This window comes from Thunnus thynnus, chromosome 10 (assembly GCF_963924715.1).
Source record: "Thunnus thynnus chromosome 10, fThuThy2.1, whole genome shotgun sequence".
NCBI lineage: Eukaryota > Metazoa > Chordata > Actinopteri > Scombriformes > Scombridae > Thunnus > Thunnus thynnus.
Genome location: NC_089526.1, coordinates 14004410 through 14022482, shown reverse-complemented (window position 1 = coordinate 14022482; position 18073 = coordinate 14004410). Strand labels below are relative to the sequence as shown.

The 18073-nt window shown below is 39.9% G+C and overlaps 1 protein-coding gene across 1 annotated transcript; it reads right to left on the bottom strand.

The window, feature by feature from the left end:
• Nucleotides 1–60: 60 nt before the first annotated feature.
• LOC137190668 (ovochymase-2-like) lies at nt 61–17054 on the bottom strand. The gene is made up of 25 exons (XM_067600191.1): nt 16440–17054; nt 15852–16065; nt 14762–14945; nt 14533–14673; nt 13466–13671; nt 13204–13351; nt 12929–13047; nt 12762–12840; nt 12495–12629; nt 10937–11011; nt 10598–10803; nt 10062–10276; nt 9469–9828; nt 8078–8291; nt 5785–6046; nt 5441–5581; nt 5053–5249; nt 4801–4948; nt 2411–2529; nt 2216–2294; nt 1981–2097; nt 1782–1856; nt 1467–1672; nt 834–1048; nt 61–635 (listed from the first exon to the last, which is right to left on the bottom strand). Exons 1-25 carry the CDS (start codon nt 16496–16498, stop codon nt 269–271), a joined length of 4281 nt encoding a protein of 1426 aa, XP_067456292.1. The 5' UTR covers nt 16499–17054; the 3' UTR covers nt 61–268.
• Between the last annotated feature and the right edge of the window lie 1019 nt (nt 17055–18073).

The following is an 18073-nucleotide window of genomic DNA, read 5'->3' as shown; positions in this document are numbered from 1 at the left end:
GGTAGGAAGGAGATGAAGTGGATACCAATTCATCTTTACGAGAGAAAAGATTTATGACTATAATTAAAATTGTGTTTTATTGTCAATGGAAGAACTTAATTCATAGCTCTTCTTGACACACATGTATGCATTAACTTTACACAAGAGTACATTTAGAACAAAATTACTTTTTTTCTGATTTTATTGTAAATGCTTTGGCTTTTACTTTTGTTTTGATCATCACATCATCATCAACATCTTCACATCATTGTAATGAATTACTGTACATTCAGTTCTCCTGCATGGTCTTTTTGATCCAGTCCAGGTAGTTGGCGACTCTGGTATAGACTCCATATTTGCCTGGCTTTCCGCAGTCAACCCCCCAGCTGACAATCCCTGCAGCCCAGAATCGTCCATTGTCCTCCAGAGCAAAGGGGCCTCCATTGTCACCTTGGCAGGAGTCTTTTCCACCTTCTGGGACTCCAGCACAAAACATGTTACTTGACACAGATGGCACATGGTTCCTTGTCCTCCTCAGAGAATTGATTGAATGAATGCATGTCTGCTGGCTGACCACAGGGAGTTGCACGTACTTCAGCTTATTTGTTAAAAACCGTTTGCCTTCAGTTTCTGTGACGCCAAAGCCTGACACCAGTCTGAAAAAAATGTAGTACAGTTTTAGTGAACTCAGAAGAAAAAAGCAAATCAGAGTCTCCTGTCTAGAAGCAAAAAAAGCAAAAAAAATAAGACTTAAATGCAAGATGTATTTAAAAAAAAAACATGACAATAAATAATATAAGTTTTTAAAAAGGATTATATAATTACACAGTGAAAATCCTCAGGTGTTTCCTTACCCCATCATGCCAGTGACATATGTGGCACCCTCTGCTGGCAAACATATTGGCATTATAGATGAGTTGAATGTGATCCGGTTTGGCAGTTTCATCAAGGCAATATCATTGTTGTAGTCAACACCGCTGGGGTTATTGTAATCAGGGTGAATATGGATTGAGTCAGCATACACAGGGGAGTCCTTGCCTTCTTCGACATCCTTAAGTCCCATTAAAATCTGCAAATCAACAGCATAAAGAGGAAATAAATGTCAATTCAAAAACATGGACGCACTGGGTATGTAGACGGACAGACAGATAGATAGATAGATAGATAGATACATAGATACATAGATACATAGGTTGATTGATCGATTAACAGATAGAATGATCAATTGATTGATCGATCTTTATTTATCCCTGTGGGGAAATTGCAGTCACAAAGCAGCATAGATTTGTAAAGGAATAGAAATGGGAATACATAAGGAATACAATAAATAAAAGTAAAAATTTCTAATAAAAATATGTATAATATATGTGCAATGGTATGTGTCAGTATAGTATTAAATAACAGAAGAACCAGTATAAATGGTACTGGTATGACACTATTAAAAAGTGCAAACAGTATGTACATAACATCTATGGCATCACTCTTACCCGCACTGTTTCATTTGATGCTTTCTCTCCATGATACATTAGATTATGAGCTGCAGTCATAACCCAGCGGTCTCCAATCACCATGCCACCTCCTCTATTTCCATCTACGTTCAGTAACACTTGCCATGGGATAGTATCATCTGGAGCTTCACTTCCCCCAATGATCCTCTGATAGGCAGAGATGAGTTTTGTTGGCTGGCCACAGACTGGATGGGACAGACAGAAATTAGGTTCACACAGGCAAATACTTCATGTTTTAAGTAAAGAGTCCTAGATTAGGTATCACAGGGTTTTATTTTGGCGACAGAGCAATACCTGGTATGCATGTTGGAGTGACAACAACATCGTGGTTGGATCTCCACTTTCCGTCTGCTTCACAGGTTAAGCTAACTGAGGGCAAGCGGGAACAAGAAAATAGCATTTATTTTTAGTTAAGCTATACATTTTTAATATTTGTGTAATCAAGTTTTTATGAATAGTATTATTTTTGGAATAATATGTATGAATGTCTCACTATTTATGCCCCCAAGAGAGTAAAATGGTTCATTACAGTGATAATGAACCACAGAACGGCCAGAATGGAAGGTCAACCATCCATTCAGCAATGGTTCGGGTTCTCCACAATCAATTACTGCAGAAGAACAAAACAAGGACATATCGATATTTGGTCAGTGAGACACAGAAAAATTATTGTCTTGTGTATTGTGGAATCACACTTTAAAAATGAATTGTGCTCAAAACAAACATACTTTGGCATTCTGGCAGAGATGGGTGCCACTGTCCATTGCTTTGACACATGGCAGAGAATTTCTTGATCTCTAGACCATCCTGAAAAATAGAGTGGATTGACAGAATGTAATATATTGGACGAATGTTTGTATGTTTGTTAGCAGTGTCTTCATTTGGTGCAAATGAACAGTGAAAGAAAAGAAAAAACATCTAACCTTCATTAGTTTGTATCCCTGGTCACAGGTCACATGGATGAAGTCTCTGTAGAAATATTCACTTAGGACAGGGGTGAACCTTCCTTTAGCCAAAGTCCCAGGAAATGGACACTTGACCTCTAGAAAAACCATGACAACCACACACTAATCACCAGCTCAATGTACACTGTTACACAGCTATACCAGCTTCGACCATACAGTACATTTGGCAACAAGATTTTTCACTGAGTGCCAGAATATTTTGAAAATAGCACCAGTAACTTGGATGAAATCTAATTAACTGACAATTCCCAAGGGTCCACCTTGGGAATTGTTTATGTGACTTTCTTAAGGGGTAAATACACACTATATAATTTCTGATCTTTTCTTTTTACACTGTATACATAATCACTTATGCTTATGTTGGCATATGATTTTAATGCAGGTGATTTTTCCAATAATACACATTGTATGTAAAAACTGCCTTTTCTAGTCAAAATTAGCTTATTTGTGTCTGCATGGATTTGAAAATTCAGTTCAGTCAAATTCTCTGCCCATCCTTAAATGAATACGGTCATTGCCATGACATATTAGGCAAGACCCTGAGGTCTATTTCAGCTGCCACACCAAGTATAAATATCAGAAAATTGGCTAACCATAGCTTCAGTTTGTGCCTCTCGCACAGAGCAGCTGGTGGTGTTAGGGCTAACAACGGTAACATTAACCATGATAAACAGCAAGGCTACAGCCACATACTGACACTCCCCCACAGGCACACACACACCAGAGAACCTCTTGTAGGAGAGCCACTAGCTCAGCTACAACACAGATACCACATAGAAACTTTTACAAAGGGCCTTGAATGTGTTTATAGTGACTGATAAAGCTCCACAGGACTGTCTGCCTTTCCAGCATGGACACAGAGAGTCTGATGGCAGCTGCTCATGGCTGGTTAGCTGGGCTCCAATTACTGACCAGCTCTACATCGCCACACTGAGGTGGTCAGTCAGTGTACCCTCACCCCCCCCTACTGCGTCACACATTATGTAGCCATGCCCCATACAGTTGTTGCCCTCCAGTCCCTGCAGGTGGATGCTACTGAGTGTATGGTTCCATTCACAGTTCTTTACTCTATTGTTGTGGTACAAATCATAACCTTTTGACTTTGTTCTAAAGTTTTTTGGGAAATGTACAATGTAGTACAAAGTCAAGAGGTAACAATATGTAGCACAACAAGCTAGCAAAGCACTGTAAATGGAATCGCGTTCCCATGCGAGCGCAGTGTCGCCCGCTTTACACAGAACTACTGTCCGAAGACTGAAAACAGAATCGCTGTTATTAGTCTTTGGAGCCATTTCTAAACAAACTACCATGCCCCAACTCTTTATGGCGAAGGAACATGTCACCCAGTGCATTAGTGTGGCTCAGTGATGTGTTCTTAATCAAGCAATATTACACTCGAGGGTGTGCTTTACCGTCATTGTTGGCACAACAGTGATGCGGTCAGGAACGAGGCGCTTGCGCCAAGTCCCGTAAATAAACAAACAAACAAACCAAAGACACTAGCAAAGCAACACCGTACATAAAATAAGCACAGCAGTAGTGTCAGATAGGTCGGACCACCGTGTTTAACTGTTTATCTTCAAACGTTACAGTTACGGCTGAAAATGACATAAGAAAAAAACAAGTTTGCCAAGTTCACATATCTCCATAATTCAAATCAATCACCAGTCATCTAACCAGAAATTACGGTTGTTAGCGCGATATCATGGTCTGTAGTTCTAATGAATGGTGGAGTAATATTTTTAGTGATGAGGCTTTTTTCATTTGAGCATGGCTAGGTGTGCTGTCATGCTGATTTGAGCATGTTCTTAATGTCTAGTTGATTGCTTGGTAGGAACTATGTGTTGTATAATAGTTTTTTGACAACAACAGAAGTCTACTGCACAGAGGAATAAGATATGTAAGACTTTGGATACGCACACAATACGTGTAGATAGGATCGATTCATTGTTGTTTTGGCTCAGCACATGATATTTGTTGACAATAAGAAAAATATATAATTTCCAGCCATATCCTTTAAATAAGGACATGTGTCTCTCTGATTCTGCATGAAACGGTGCTGTTTCCTGTAAGCCACATTGTTAAACTCCTGGATAGTACCTCCAGAAAAACAAGACCAGAGGTAAGATTACTGTCCTCTTCAGGTGCAGCAAACTTGACAATCAGCCTTTTCCGTGAGAGCAGCAAACCTCTGTTTGACAACCTCTTTGTCATTTTTTTAGTTATGTCAGGACTAAAAGTAGCTGAGCTAAGCCCTAAATTGATGTTAAATGTTAACGTTGATTAATGTGCCCAGCTTACTGTGAATAAACCTGGAAACACCATGTCTCTTTCTCTCCATCCCTCACCATGTGTGCTGTAGTCCAGGCTCCAGCTATAGCTCAGGCCTTCAACATCAGTGTGGTAGTCCAACCTGACAGTGCTAGACTTTGTAGCTATCAGACCTGGTCTCTTTTCGCTACACGGCTTCTTGGTAGGTCCGTCTGGGATGGTCACCTATGTGGGGAGGGGTAGTAGAAAGTTTCCTTATGTACATCAAGGCCTATCAGTATAGCCATCTTATTATTTTTTATTTGTTAAAAGAAGCCTATTGTCATTACCTGCAGCCTGCAGCTGGGACCTTGCTGAGTGTCTGCACTCTTAATGTGGACGTTGTCAGTGAAGTTAAGAGTGACAGCGAATCTGGGCTCTACAGAAATTATGTACTTGCAGGACAGAAAAGGAGGTGAGGGGTGAGGGTACCCTGGACTGGACAGACGACCCTCAAGCTTGTCAAATATACAGTCAACACAGGATACTGGATAGGCAATAAAAACAAATGTTATTGTGGCAAATATTCATGCAATAAATTGAAGAGATGAAGTAGTTCACCCCAAAATAAAAATTATTTTTTACATTGACTCGACAGCACTAAAGCCCTGCTCTAACTACTGAGCTTCACAAGATGCCACACATTAAGAAACTTGTATTTACTGATGCAGCACTCACACACACATGTGTGCTGGTCTAAATGAAGCTTGTAACCATGCTGGCAGGAGCAGCGGTAGGAGCCCTGGGTGTTGACGCAGATCTGAGAGCAGAGTGGACCTGAGCCATCTCCAGTGTCCGTTTTTGAACACTCATCAATGTCTGATAATGAGAAGGTCATTGAGCTGATCAACACAAGATCATCAGACAATTCAGTTATCTACAGTATGTTTGATGATTTTAACTTTACTGACCATATTGCCTGGAAAAGCACCATGTTAATTATGTTTTCAGGTGGTATGTCTCTTGAAGACTGGAGGGATGTAATGCATTGGTAGGAAGAGGTAAGTGACTGGAAAAACTACCTATTGCCTTGTATGTCGCAGAGAACCCAGTGTGCTGTTGGCGCTGTTGTGTGGAGTCACTTGTTTGGAATATGAGAGTCAATATGTTGCCTGGAGAAATGATTGGCTCTTTGCCGGGGTAATCCGTGGAATTTTCTTGGCCACAAAACTTCCCCAAGACCCTTTGATGGTAGAGAACCTGAAAAATGTAAAGAGCAAAAAAGACATTATAATAGACCATAATTGTGATTAGGCACTCCCTGACAAACCCTGTTCTATCTAAGGTCAGTTAGAACACATAATTATGAAGCAACATTTGTGCGTGCGGACAGGATGCAATACATTTTTTGGTGCATAAAGTAGTCTATTGCGTTGTTGAGGAACTGAACGTCAAGTCAAGTCCTCGCTGCATAAAAAGGAGTCCAAGTGTGATCTGAGACTTAACCCCGCAACACACTAGGCTAAACATCCATTTTTATTTCAAAGTGTTGAAAGACTCTACCGTATTGAATGCTAAAATAAACTAAAAAGAATGCATACAAATTAAAAACATATCTGTCATTTATTATTGGTGTAATCTCTATTTCGTCAGCCTTAGCTTTGAGGATCAGCTATACTTTTGAGATTGAAGTTCAGCTTCAATATTTATCATATTAGTAAATCAAATGACTACAAATAATGTTCTTTGTATTTCATTAAAATATTAATGCACTGAAGTCTAAAATATACATTATGGATTTGGTGTTAGTCATAGCCTATTTTCTGATTAATGCTAATATTCTATAGCTACTTAGGAGGACACTTGTTACATTCATGGTATGCAGTATGTTGTATTTGGTATACAAGCTGTTGTGAAGCCTTCCAACAAGTACCTGTCTATATGGAACTGGCAGGCTTAGATTGGGCAAATGGCCCATTTGTGTGTTTCATACCCCAAACAATGACTGACATAGTTATGCTCCTACTTAAGTCACTTATTTCAGTCATTTGTTATACATGAATTTCACTCCCAGGTAGTGCACGCTTAGCACTATTTTGCATCATCCTATCAGTTATGTTTTAAAGGGAACATATTATGCTCCTTGTGATTTTCTGTTATTTTTATACTGTTATGATGTTGGATGTCTATGTTAAATATGGTCAAAGGTCCAAAACCTGAGGTGAACATAAAATACTCCCTGAAAGTCAAAAGCCCATTCAGAGCAGGCTTCAGTAAAAGTCAGGAGTCTCAGCAGCCACACATTTCTCCGTTCGCTATTTATCTCTTTAGCGTTGACAGTTTAGGCTAACCCATTGTTGCTAAATTTGGAGCTAACCCCCTTCACTTTTCCAGAAGTTTTGGAAACAACAGACATGACTTTTCTTGGTCTTGACAAGCTGCCGCATTTATTAACTGACGCACTGTAGTCTATACTCTACATTTACTGCCAGACTACAAATGCACTGCTAACCTTTTCCTTTCCCCCACTCGCATTCACCGTCATTTCTGCCACTCGCTCTTTCACTCAATTGCTCGCTCATCCGCTATGCACACATATTACACACTGCCCTATTCCTTAAAATGAGCTACGCTAGCAAGAGTTTCCCAGGCAATGACACAGAGGTTAACTCATGTTTCAGAACAGCGCTGTACAGAGGCTCCCAAATGCTATTCATTTCCGAATGAATGGATATTTGGCATTATTTTTGGCATTAAAAAAATATTTTTTGGCCTGGAGGGGGTTCTTGTTGTACAATTATAGGGGAAACACTGGATGTATTTAAAAAGTTTCCATTTCCAGTAAAGAAAAGTGAAATTCTACTACTACTGTTTGTTTACGTATCTTCCAGAGCTGCTACCCAATCAGAACAGAGTGGGCTCATCAGGAGGGGGGCCTCAAAGAGCCAGGAGCTAAAACGGCCTGTTTAAGACAGGCTACACCGAGGGGCTGCGTAAAGGGCCAGCTTAAAATAAATGAGGAATTTTTTGAGCTGCAAATCATGCAGTTATACCAGTAGTGTCCCAAAATATAAATATAGACCTTGAAATGTGCATGATACGTCCCCTTTAAAATAAGTATTCATAGCCTGCAGCCATGTGAACACGCAGACATGGTTTACAGTATATTATGATGAAGAAACAGATACACTTTTAGAGTTGTCCTACTAAGATTTGTAGTTGATGACGGAGTCAATGGTTCCAATTCAAGACCTCAATTTGTGCCAGTCATCAAGTCAAAGTGAAGAAATAAATATTCAACTAAAATCTGGGTTCAAAAACATTGATCTATTGCTTGGAATATTATCTAATCTTAGGTCTCAGTATGGCTCTGACTGTAAGAGAGTCTTGATAGCAGCCTGAAGACACTTTAATATCCAGGTGTGTTAGGGACAGCTGGATCTGGTGGCCGTCGGGAACCCAGAGGTCCCATTGCTTCAGCAGGTTGGGAGGGTAAGGCTGGGGATACTGCGGGGACCGGACCTCCCCATGTATTACAGGCTCAGAGCAGTGCAGCCGCCAGCACTCACATACTGACGCATACAGAAACCTAGAAAGGTGCATAAACAGAGAGAGTTGGAACTTGCCAGTCCAAAGTTGATGCAAACAGAAAAAGAACAAACACAGTGACAAAATCACTTTTTTACCTTTGCAACCACATAAGATTGCTGTGGTTTTCCCTATTCTGAGAAATTGATTTCTCAGTCAACCATAAAAACTACATATCTAGAACACTGATTGTCAACAATGCATAATGCAGGAATGATGACATGAAGTGGTTTCACATGTATAGTAGGTACTACACATTTTTGAAAATAATGATCATAATAATTCATAATAATGAAATTCATGAAAAAGGAAGATATCTTTAAAACTTGAAACATGCAGGTTAAAAATAAGATCAAACTTACCAGATAATACAGTAGGTCCACCTCATGTCTGGAACAAGTTTATCTCTGTGTGAACTGATGTGCTGTTTCAAGAGAAATCTCTCATGCTCAAATGGACCATTAATGTCAGGTGGCTGTAGCTAGTAGTATTTTGCAATGGACTCTTATCCCCAGTATTTGGCTTTGCTTGTCTTGGCAAAAATAAATGCAAGCTTGAGTTGTAGTGAAATCAAAGTAGGAGAATGAGGCGTTTGTTTGCAGACCCAAAAAGCCAATGGAGGGAGAGCCTACTGTCTTTGTAGGTTCACCACTAGAAATTAAGTAACTAGTACTCGCAGTATATTGTAGACATACACAGTAGTTAATAACAATATACATAGTTCAAGCCAGTGCTAGAGTGAAAGACAAATAGCAAGTTGGTAGGAAGGAGATGAAGTGGATACTAATTCATCTTTACGAGAGAAAAGATTTATGACTAATCTGAGATCCACGAAAAGACACATACTATAAATCTGCATTATGTCGCATTATTTAAAGCAGAGGAAAAAATGCTTTTTGGAGATTTAAATACAATACGATGACTTAAGTGAATAATAAATATGTTCAATAACTTTAGGAAATTCTGAAATATTTATAATTGTATTTTATTGTCAATGGAAGAACTTAATTCATAGCTCTTCTTGACACACATGTATGCATTAACTTTACACAAGAGTACATTTAGAACAAAATTACTTTTTTTCTGATTTTATTGTAAACGCTTTGGCTTTTACTTTTGTTTTGATCATTACATCATCATCAACATCTTCACATCATTGTAATGAATTACTGTACATTCAGTTCTCCTGCATGGTCTTTTTGATCCAGTCCAGGTAGTTGGTGACTCTGGTATAGACTCCATATTTGCCTGGCTTTCCGCAGTCGACCCCCCAGCTGACAATCCCTGCAACCCAGAATTGTCCATTGTCCTCCAGAGCAAAGGGGCCTCCGCTGTCACCTTGACAGGAGTCTTTTCCACCTTCTGGGACTCCAGCACAAAACATGTTACTTGACACAGATGGCACATCGTTACTTGTCCTCTTCAGAAAATTGATTGAATCAATGCATGTCTGCTGGCTGACCACAGGGAGTTGCACGTACTTCAGCTTATTTGTTAAAAACCGACTGTTTTCTGTGCGACCAAAGCCTGACACCAGTCTGAAAAAAATGTAGTACAGTTTTAGTGAACTCAGAAGAAAAAAGCAAATCAGAGTCTCCTGTCTAGAAGCTGGACAAGATTCACAAGAAGGCAGAGCAAAGGGGAAAAAAGCAAAAAAAAATAAGACTTAAATGCAAGATGTATTTTTTTTAAAAAACATGACAATAAATAATATAAGTTTTTAAAAAGGATTATATAATTACACAGTGAAAATCCTCAGGTGTTTCCTTACCCCATCATGCCAGTGACGTATGTGGCACCCTCTGCTGGCAAACATATTGGCATTACAGATGAGTTGAATGTGATCTGGTTTGGCAGTTTGATCAAGGCAATATCATTGTTGTAGTCAACATCGCTGGGGTTGTTGTAATGAGGGTGAACATGGATTGAGTCAGCATACACAGCGGAGTCCTTGTGTTTTTCGACATCATTGAGTCCCATGAAAATCTGCAAATCAACAACATTAAGAGGAAATAATGTCTTAAACAGGCAGTTTTAGCTCCTGTCTCTTTAAGGCCCCCCTCCTGAAGAGCTCACTCTGCTCTGATTGGCCAGCTCCCGGAAGCTGCCCCTTGGCAAACATTTGGCAAATACATTCATACATGTTCAAGCCTGAATGTGATCCAACATATGCCAGTTGACAACACAAACAGCCCATGGAACAACCAGCATGTGAATCTGCAAATCAGCAGCATAAGAGGAAATAAATGTCAATCAAAAACATAGAGGCACTGGGTATGTACATAACATCTATGGCATCACTCTTACCCGCACTGTTTCATTTGATGCTTTAATTCCATTATATATTAGATTATGAGCTGCAGTCATAACCCAGCGGTCTCCAATCACCATGCCACCTCCTCTTCTTCCATCTACGCTCAGTAACACTTGCCACGGGATGGTATCAACTGGAGCTTCACTTCCTCCAATGATCCTCTGATAGGCAGAGATGAGTTTTGTTGGCTGGCCACAGACTGGATGGGACACAGATGTATGGGAAAGGATTTCACACAAGCATAGACTTCATGTTCCAATTAAAGACCTAATTCTATACTTAGATCTAGATTGTGATTTGCAGGGTTTTATGTTTGTGATGAAAAACAATACCTGGTATGCATGTTGGAGAGACAACAACATCGTGGTTGGATCTCCACCTTCTGTCTGCTTCACAAGTGAAACTAACTGAGGAACAGAGAGAACAAGACAAAAGAAAAATATAGTTTGACATTAAACTTTGGCTTAAGACCAAATATAACAACAGCTGAAATACTTGATTATTTCTGACCTGCAGTGGTTTAACTTCTCACCCCCCTGCAGTGATTTAGAGGTGTACACCAGGGTGGGTTAGTACACTGTGACATCACTGTAGAGTGTGTTTACACATGCAACAAAGCACAACTGGCGTGGAAGTAGCGTACTGGTTAAGACTCATGCCACATGCAACATAACCACAATGTCCGTGGTTTAATTCCAGCAGCGGACCTTTGTTGCGTGTCATACCCCGTCTCTCTCTCCCCAAACATATAAAAAAATACAGAGCACACTTCTGATCTGACCCATCAGTGATGCTGGGAGGGCAGTGAAAAACTGTTTTTCAACTTGGTGTTAAGCTGCTCTTTAAGAACCATGCCACTGTTTTTGCATGTTTTAGCCAAGCAGTAAACTACCAAGGCTTGAGGCTGAAGCCAATGCAGAAGTACCTTAAAGTGCAATTCCACTGATGATGCTAGATGCTGGCTCAAAAAAATCCCTTTAAAAAGCATCAACTTCTCTCGAGGAATACTAAGTTTGTAGTTTTTTCAACGAGTCATTATGGTTTCAATCTCTAAATCTGGGCCCACTAATAAGTGTGCTGGTAGTCATTTTGAAAATTGAGGACTTTTAGAAGGCTTTGATGTCTGCCGTGTAGGCGTTGATTGACAGCCTTGTGAGACAGTTCATTTAGCTGCTGCTCTCCCGGGCTCCAGGACTCGCACTGAGTCAGAGTATTGCTGCAATATTTTGTTGAGTTCATTCTTACTTGATTATGATACACGCCGTGTTAGCATAATTTAGCTAAAGTAGCTAACGTTGTGTGTGCACTGCTCGGTGTTTCCGGTAAGCTAGCATTAGTTTTAGTCCAAGGTAGCAAGGCGTGTTTCCAGAGTGAAGAGGACAACACCCTGTACTCCTTATTTGGAAGGTCCTGGCTCCAAACAGAAATATGGTGCCAACCAACCATAAGCAGCAAATCTGGGTTTCAAACCAGCTGCAATGAAAACCAATTGGTGACACCAAACCTTGCTACATCCATCTTAATATACAGGCTATAGTTGTAGCCCATTTTCTATAAATCATATATACACAGTTGATCATTTTGCTAAATATGTGTAAACTGTATATATTTCCAGGCTTCTGTTAGTTTCCATTCGTTTCTGTACCATTAATCTATTAGCACTCTCCTAAATCTGTAACATAGTGTAGGTGATTCAGTGGATAAATCAATCTGCACTTAAACTGCATTACCACACAATGATAATGTCACATTGGCAAAAAATGAATGTAGTTCACCACAATGGATTATACAACTCAAGCAGGTTTCAATAGTTTGCCAATGGCTGCTAAGAGTGGTAGGAAAAATCTAAAACTGTGAATCATAGAAAAATTTATGCAAATAAATTCTCACCATTAATGCCCCCAAGGAGAGAGTAAAATGGCTCATTACAGTGATACTGAACAACGGAGCGGTACTGATTCTGAAAGCCAGACAGGAAGGTCACCCCTCCATTCAGCAATGGTTCGGGTTCTCCACAATCAATTACTGCAGAAGAACAACACAAGGACATATCAATATTTTGCATGTATTGGCTCATGAGATTAAAAAATTCACTTAATTCTCATGGTTAAATCACAAAAACATTGAATGTTTTGTCTGAGCATAAAGGTAACATACTGCGGCATTCTGGCAGAGGGAGGTGCCACTGTCCGTTGTTTTGGCACATTGCAGAGAAGCTCTCGATCTCCTGATCATCCTGACAGAGAAAAGAAGGTTTTGAAATATAAATATCGCACACAACAAATAAACAAGTGCACATTATAAGAAAAAAAGTTTCATCTAACCATCATCAGCTTGTATCCTTGGTCACAGCGCACAAAAATGTAGTCTCTGTAGAAATATTCACTTAAGACAGGAGTAACCCTGCCTTTAGTTATAGTGCCAGGAAATGGACACTTTACTCCTGGAAACACCACAGACAAGAAAACATTAAACATTGCATAGTTAACTGATAGATTTAATCAGACAGTGAAGTGGTAATTTTTATTTTACTGAGTGCCAGAATGATTTGACAATAGCACTCAAGTTTCTACATCCATCCCTCCACTCCCTCCCTCACTGTGTGTGCTGTAGTCCAGGCTCCAGCCGCTGCTCTGGCCCTCATTGTCAGTGTGGTAGTCCAGTCTGACAATGTTGGAGTTTGTGGTTATCAGACCTGGGCTTTCTCCACCACACAGCTTCACAGGCTGACTGTTTGGGATCGTCACCTGCGAGCAGAGAACACAGTACATTTATTGAATGAAATATCAGCCTAGTGTTCCATTTATAGCCCATTTTTTCATTGTAAAAGTGTATATTAAGGAAGCTACTTGTCATTATACCTCCAACCAGTGATAGAGACAGCTTGGGCCTTGCTGAGTGTCCATGCTCTCAATCTGGAATTTGTCAGTGAAGTTGAGAGAGACAGTGAAGCCCAGTTCTACAGAGATAACATACTGACAGGACACAGCATGAGGTGCGGGGTGTGGGTATCCTGGACTGGACAGATGTCCCTCTAGCTCATCAAATATACCACCGTGGCAGGACACTGGGAACAGTGAAAAGAGAGAAATCATAATATTGTAAATATTCAGGCATGAGAAAAAGGTTCACCCCTAAACGAAGATTCATCGTTCATCATTCAACCTCATGTCAACTCAAACTATCGCTGAGAGTTTAGTGATACTTCAGTGGAGTTATAACGCAATACTATGAATTTTGGTTGAGTATTAAAGGAATAGTTTGACATTTTTGGAAATAAGCTGATTGGCATTCTTTTTGAGAAGTAGATGAGAAGATTGTATTTCATGTCTGTATGTTAACAACTGCTGGAGTCAGGAACGGGTTGCCTGCAGCTTAACATTGAGACTGGTGGCAAAGGGAAACAGCTAGTCTGGCTCTGTAGAAAGTCAAAAATTATGCCTAACATCAGCTATAAAGCTCATTTATTTGTTTAATCTGTATAATGACCATTTGTTGTTTTAAGGGGACTTGGGTGTTGTTTCCTGTGGGTCTCTGCCTAAAACCAAAATTTTTTGCTTTTATATTTCTGTTTATGTATGGATGAAACAGACCAGATACATGTTAATTGATTAACTTAAGAGATTTTTTAGACAGAGCCAGGCTAGCTGTTTCCCCCTGGTTCCAGTCTTTGTGCTAACATAAGCTAACCACTTCCTGTCTCCAACTCCATACATAAAAGTCATGAATCTGACATTGATCTTCCTTTCTAACTCTTAAAAAAGAAAGTAAATAAGCATATTTCCCAAAATGTTGAAGTACTCCTTTATTCACCATCAGTGTCCAGTGTTGCCAGATTGATCTTTGTTGCTGCAGCTCCCTCCACCAACCCACCTCCTCTTTATGTGTGAGGCTTTTGATGGGACGCATGTATTTGCACTATACTCACACACACAGGTGCGCTGATCTGAGCGAAGCTCGTAGCCGTGGTGACAGGAGCAGAGGTACGAGCCAAGGGTGTTGAGGCAGATCTGAGAGCAGAGAGGGCCCGAGCCATCACCAGGTACTGGACCAGAACACTCATCTATGTCTGATGATGAGAAAGTCGTGAAAGTAATGGGAGATGATGCAGTCAAGGGAAGTGACAGAAAAGCTGACAAATGATGGAGAAGTACTACCTATCGCCTGGTACTGAGCAGAGAAACCAACATTCTGGTGACGCTCTGGGTTGTTGTCATCTGTTTGTAATACAAGTGTGAGTCTGTTGCCTGGAGACAAGATGGGCTGGTAGCCTGGGTGATGCCCATCAGCAGAATTCTCATGGCCACAAAACTTCCCCAGGACCTTGTCATCGTAGAGAACCTGAAGGATTTTTTTTTGAGTTCAGTTATGCAGAACACATTGCCAAAAAAGTTATTGCACAATTGCTGACAAAGATAAATCCGAATACACTATGTACTTGGAGAGAAATCTATTGCAGTTGAGTCACGAAACTTGTGGCCAAATTTGCAACCCAAGTCTTCTGTGTTTCACTATGAGCCCAAGCTGAGTCATTTAGATACTATGTGACTAAAATCTCAAGTCCTCTCATTACTTAAGTTCTTGCCCAAACAGGCATGGTACATCCTGTAGTGCATAGTATAGTAAACAAAGTAAAAGGAACACATACGGATTTTCATTACATACAAATTTTCTCTTTGTTCTCCAAAGGAGAAAATATTTGTGACCCTGTTAGCAGGAGTGTTTAGTTATATGGTCTCCCAATGAAGATTTGTCCCTGGCAAGATGCCAGGGACAAATGTGATGCCAAGACTTGGAGATCCACTAGTGGTCATGTGAATAAAAAAAACAAACAAAAAAAACCCCAAAACAACATAAGATTTCCTCCTTTTGAGATCACTACCAATGACAGACCATTGCAAGAATAACAGAGGTTTGGTGTATTGCCCATCAGAAATTACTTTCACCAGGAGACACCAAAACACATGTTGGCAATGATGGATAAACTTCAAAGAAGATCTGCTATGTATTAAGAGTTTTAGCCTAAGCATGAATCTTCTATTATAAGTCAAATATTTACTTTGTAGTCCTATAATCTGATCTGGACCCTATGCTTTAGATATTTTGGGGTGGAGTATGGCAAATGTGTCCTAGTGCAAAGTTCAAATTGTCAATGTGCAAGAGTCTTGTGCTTGACTCATGCTTAGGTATAAAACTAAGCGCCACAACACTGGTCTGTTGTTTAGGATATTATATGTGTTAAAATACTGTAAGGGCGTCGTAATAGCAGCCTGCAGAAGCTTCGATGTCCAGGTGTGTGAAGGTGAGTCCAATCTGGTAGCCCTCAGGTACACTGAGGTCCCACTGCTTCAGCAGGTTGGGAGGGTAAGGCTGTGGATACTGGGGGGACTGGACCTCCCCATACATTACAGGCTCAGAGTCGGGCAGTGGCCAGCACTCGCTCACTGACACATACAGAAACCTGGAGGGGTGTATGAACAGAGACAGTTCGATCTGTTTATCAGTCATCTGAGCTGCCAGTCCAAAGTTGATGCAAACAGAAAAAGAACAAACACGGTGACACAATCAACATAACTAGGGCAGCCACATAATATTGTCAAGGCTTTATATATTTTACAGTATAGATGAATCACTCAGTCAACCTTAAAAACACTGCTTATCTGTAATTTTGTTTGCACAGAAAGTAACACACACAAAGCAGCTCTAGAGTAAGAAGCAGTTCCACAATGATAGCAGACTGTATATGCACTGAATTTTGGAATCAAACTAGAAATTCATGACAAAAACAGTTTAAGTGCAACATACACATGGATTTTGATACCTAACTAAACTTACCAGATGATACAGGAGGTCCACCCCATCCTTAGATTAAACATATTCATGAGTAAATTCATCCGCTGCTGTAGGAACAATCGTCTCTCACATTCAGGGGGAACATTAATGATTCAAAGTCTGTAGTTTCCAGAGTTTAGCAACTCACTGCGTTAATGCCAGGAATGTGGTTTGTTTGTCTTGGCAAAATCAAAAGAATGCTTGACAGAGAGACACGGTCGATGCTTGAAGTAATTCCTCTAAAAAAGAGAGCTGTTGTGAATTAGACAACACATCTGAAATATGAACTGGTCTCATCTCTTAAGATCTGTTTCAAATTTGAAAAAACGAAAGGACAAACTGACTCAGGTTGTTAACCTGCCAGCAAGATCAAACATGTCAAACAACTCCAACTCCAAGAGTTTTTTTCTCAATCCATAACCAAAAAGGCAATCCAGATCCACAGTGACCCCACCCATCCTCCTCTGCACTCTGCATTTCAGTTGTTGGCATCAGGCTGCAAACTGAAAGTTCAAATAACCAGAAGGAACGATTACTAGAAATCATTTATTCCTTCAGCTGTGACCATCCTCAACAAGAGCCTGTTTAAATCAGCCTCTTGGACAATAGGCAATAAAGTAGTCTGAATCTGAAAAACTACCCTGATTTTGTTTTTAAACAGCTCTCAGGTTTCATCCCCTTATGTCAAAAAGTGGCTCTTTCACCCTCATGCTACCAATAGAGGGGGCTGTTAGACCTTTTTCTGCATCCTCAAGCACAGATGCCAGTGACTTTCACTTCAGACCAGACAGACATTTAAATGAAACCAAGACCCCTTTTTACAACAGACATTTTGACTTGTCATAGCAGGAAAAGCACAGGTGTTACTAATAACATTAACGATGGCTCTGTTTGTGTCCCAGTGAGTCATGACAGTGAGCCAGCGTGCACAATACCAGGACCCTGAAACTGAAGCAGCTAAAGGGAATTAGGCCATCACTGATTTTATTATTTACACCTGTGCTTTTCCTACTGTTGAAATCTCTTATGTGAAAACAGCCTATTAGCCATCAGATCAATTTTTGCCCACAAAGCAAAATCATATTGAGACCATGAATAGTGTGTTTTATTTTATTTATTTAAAGTATAAATGTATACTGCGTATCAATGCTAATTGTTTCTGAAATAAATAAATACTGGAGAGAATAATTTTAAAATAGAGAAAAGTGCAGACAAATCCATTAAAGTACAAAGAACAAACTTTAATTGATCCTAAATTTTCAATCCTTAGCTAACACCACTAAGTGATAGTAAAATATTATTTGCTCTCCAAATGCTGCAACTTCACATGAGCGAGCCATGACTTTTAAGACAGCAACCAGGATTTGTTTGAAGACGATAAAACAATCAAATCTTTATGTCTTTCAAAAGTGGGTATTTAGGAAACAATTAAATAGAACTGCATGAAAAAAAATGTTGGTTTAGAAAGTGAGTGTGTAACGCTGTAATGTACCATTAATACTGAATGCTGAAGTTTCTAAAACTCTCCTCAATGACCAATATTAAAGGACGGGGGTCGAGATTAGTGGTTTGTGGTGAAACATGTGCGATTCTCACGTCACACCTCTGCCTGTCTGTTGGTGTGAACAGGAACATGT

Excerpts from the sequence above, each read along its gene's own strand:
- LOC137190668 (XM_067600191.1), bottom strand. The coding sequence starts at position 16,498 with ATGAATTTACTCATGAATATGTTTAATCTAAGGATGGGGTGGACCTCC. Across the intron at positions 16,066-16,439 it reads TGGACCTCCTGTATCATCTG|GTTTCTGTATGTGTCAGTGA; the intron begins GTAAGTTTAGTT and ends ACACCCCTCCAG. Across the intron at positions 9,829-10,061 it reads TACGTCACTGGCATGATGGG|ACTGGTGTCAGGCTTTGGTC; the intron begins GTAAGGAAACAC and ends CATTTTTTTCAG.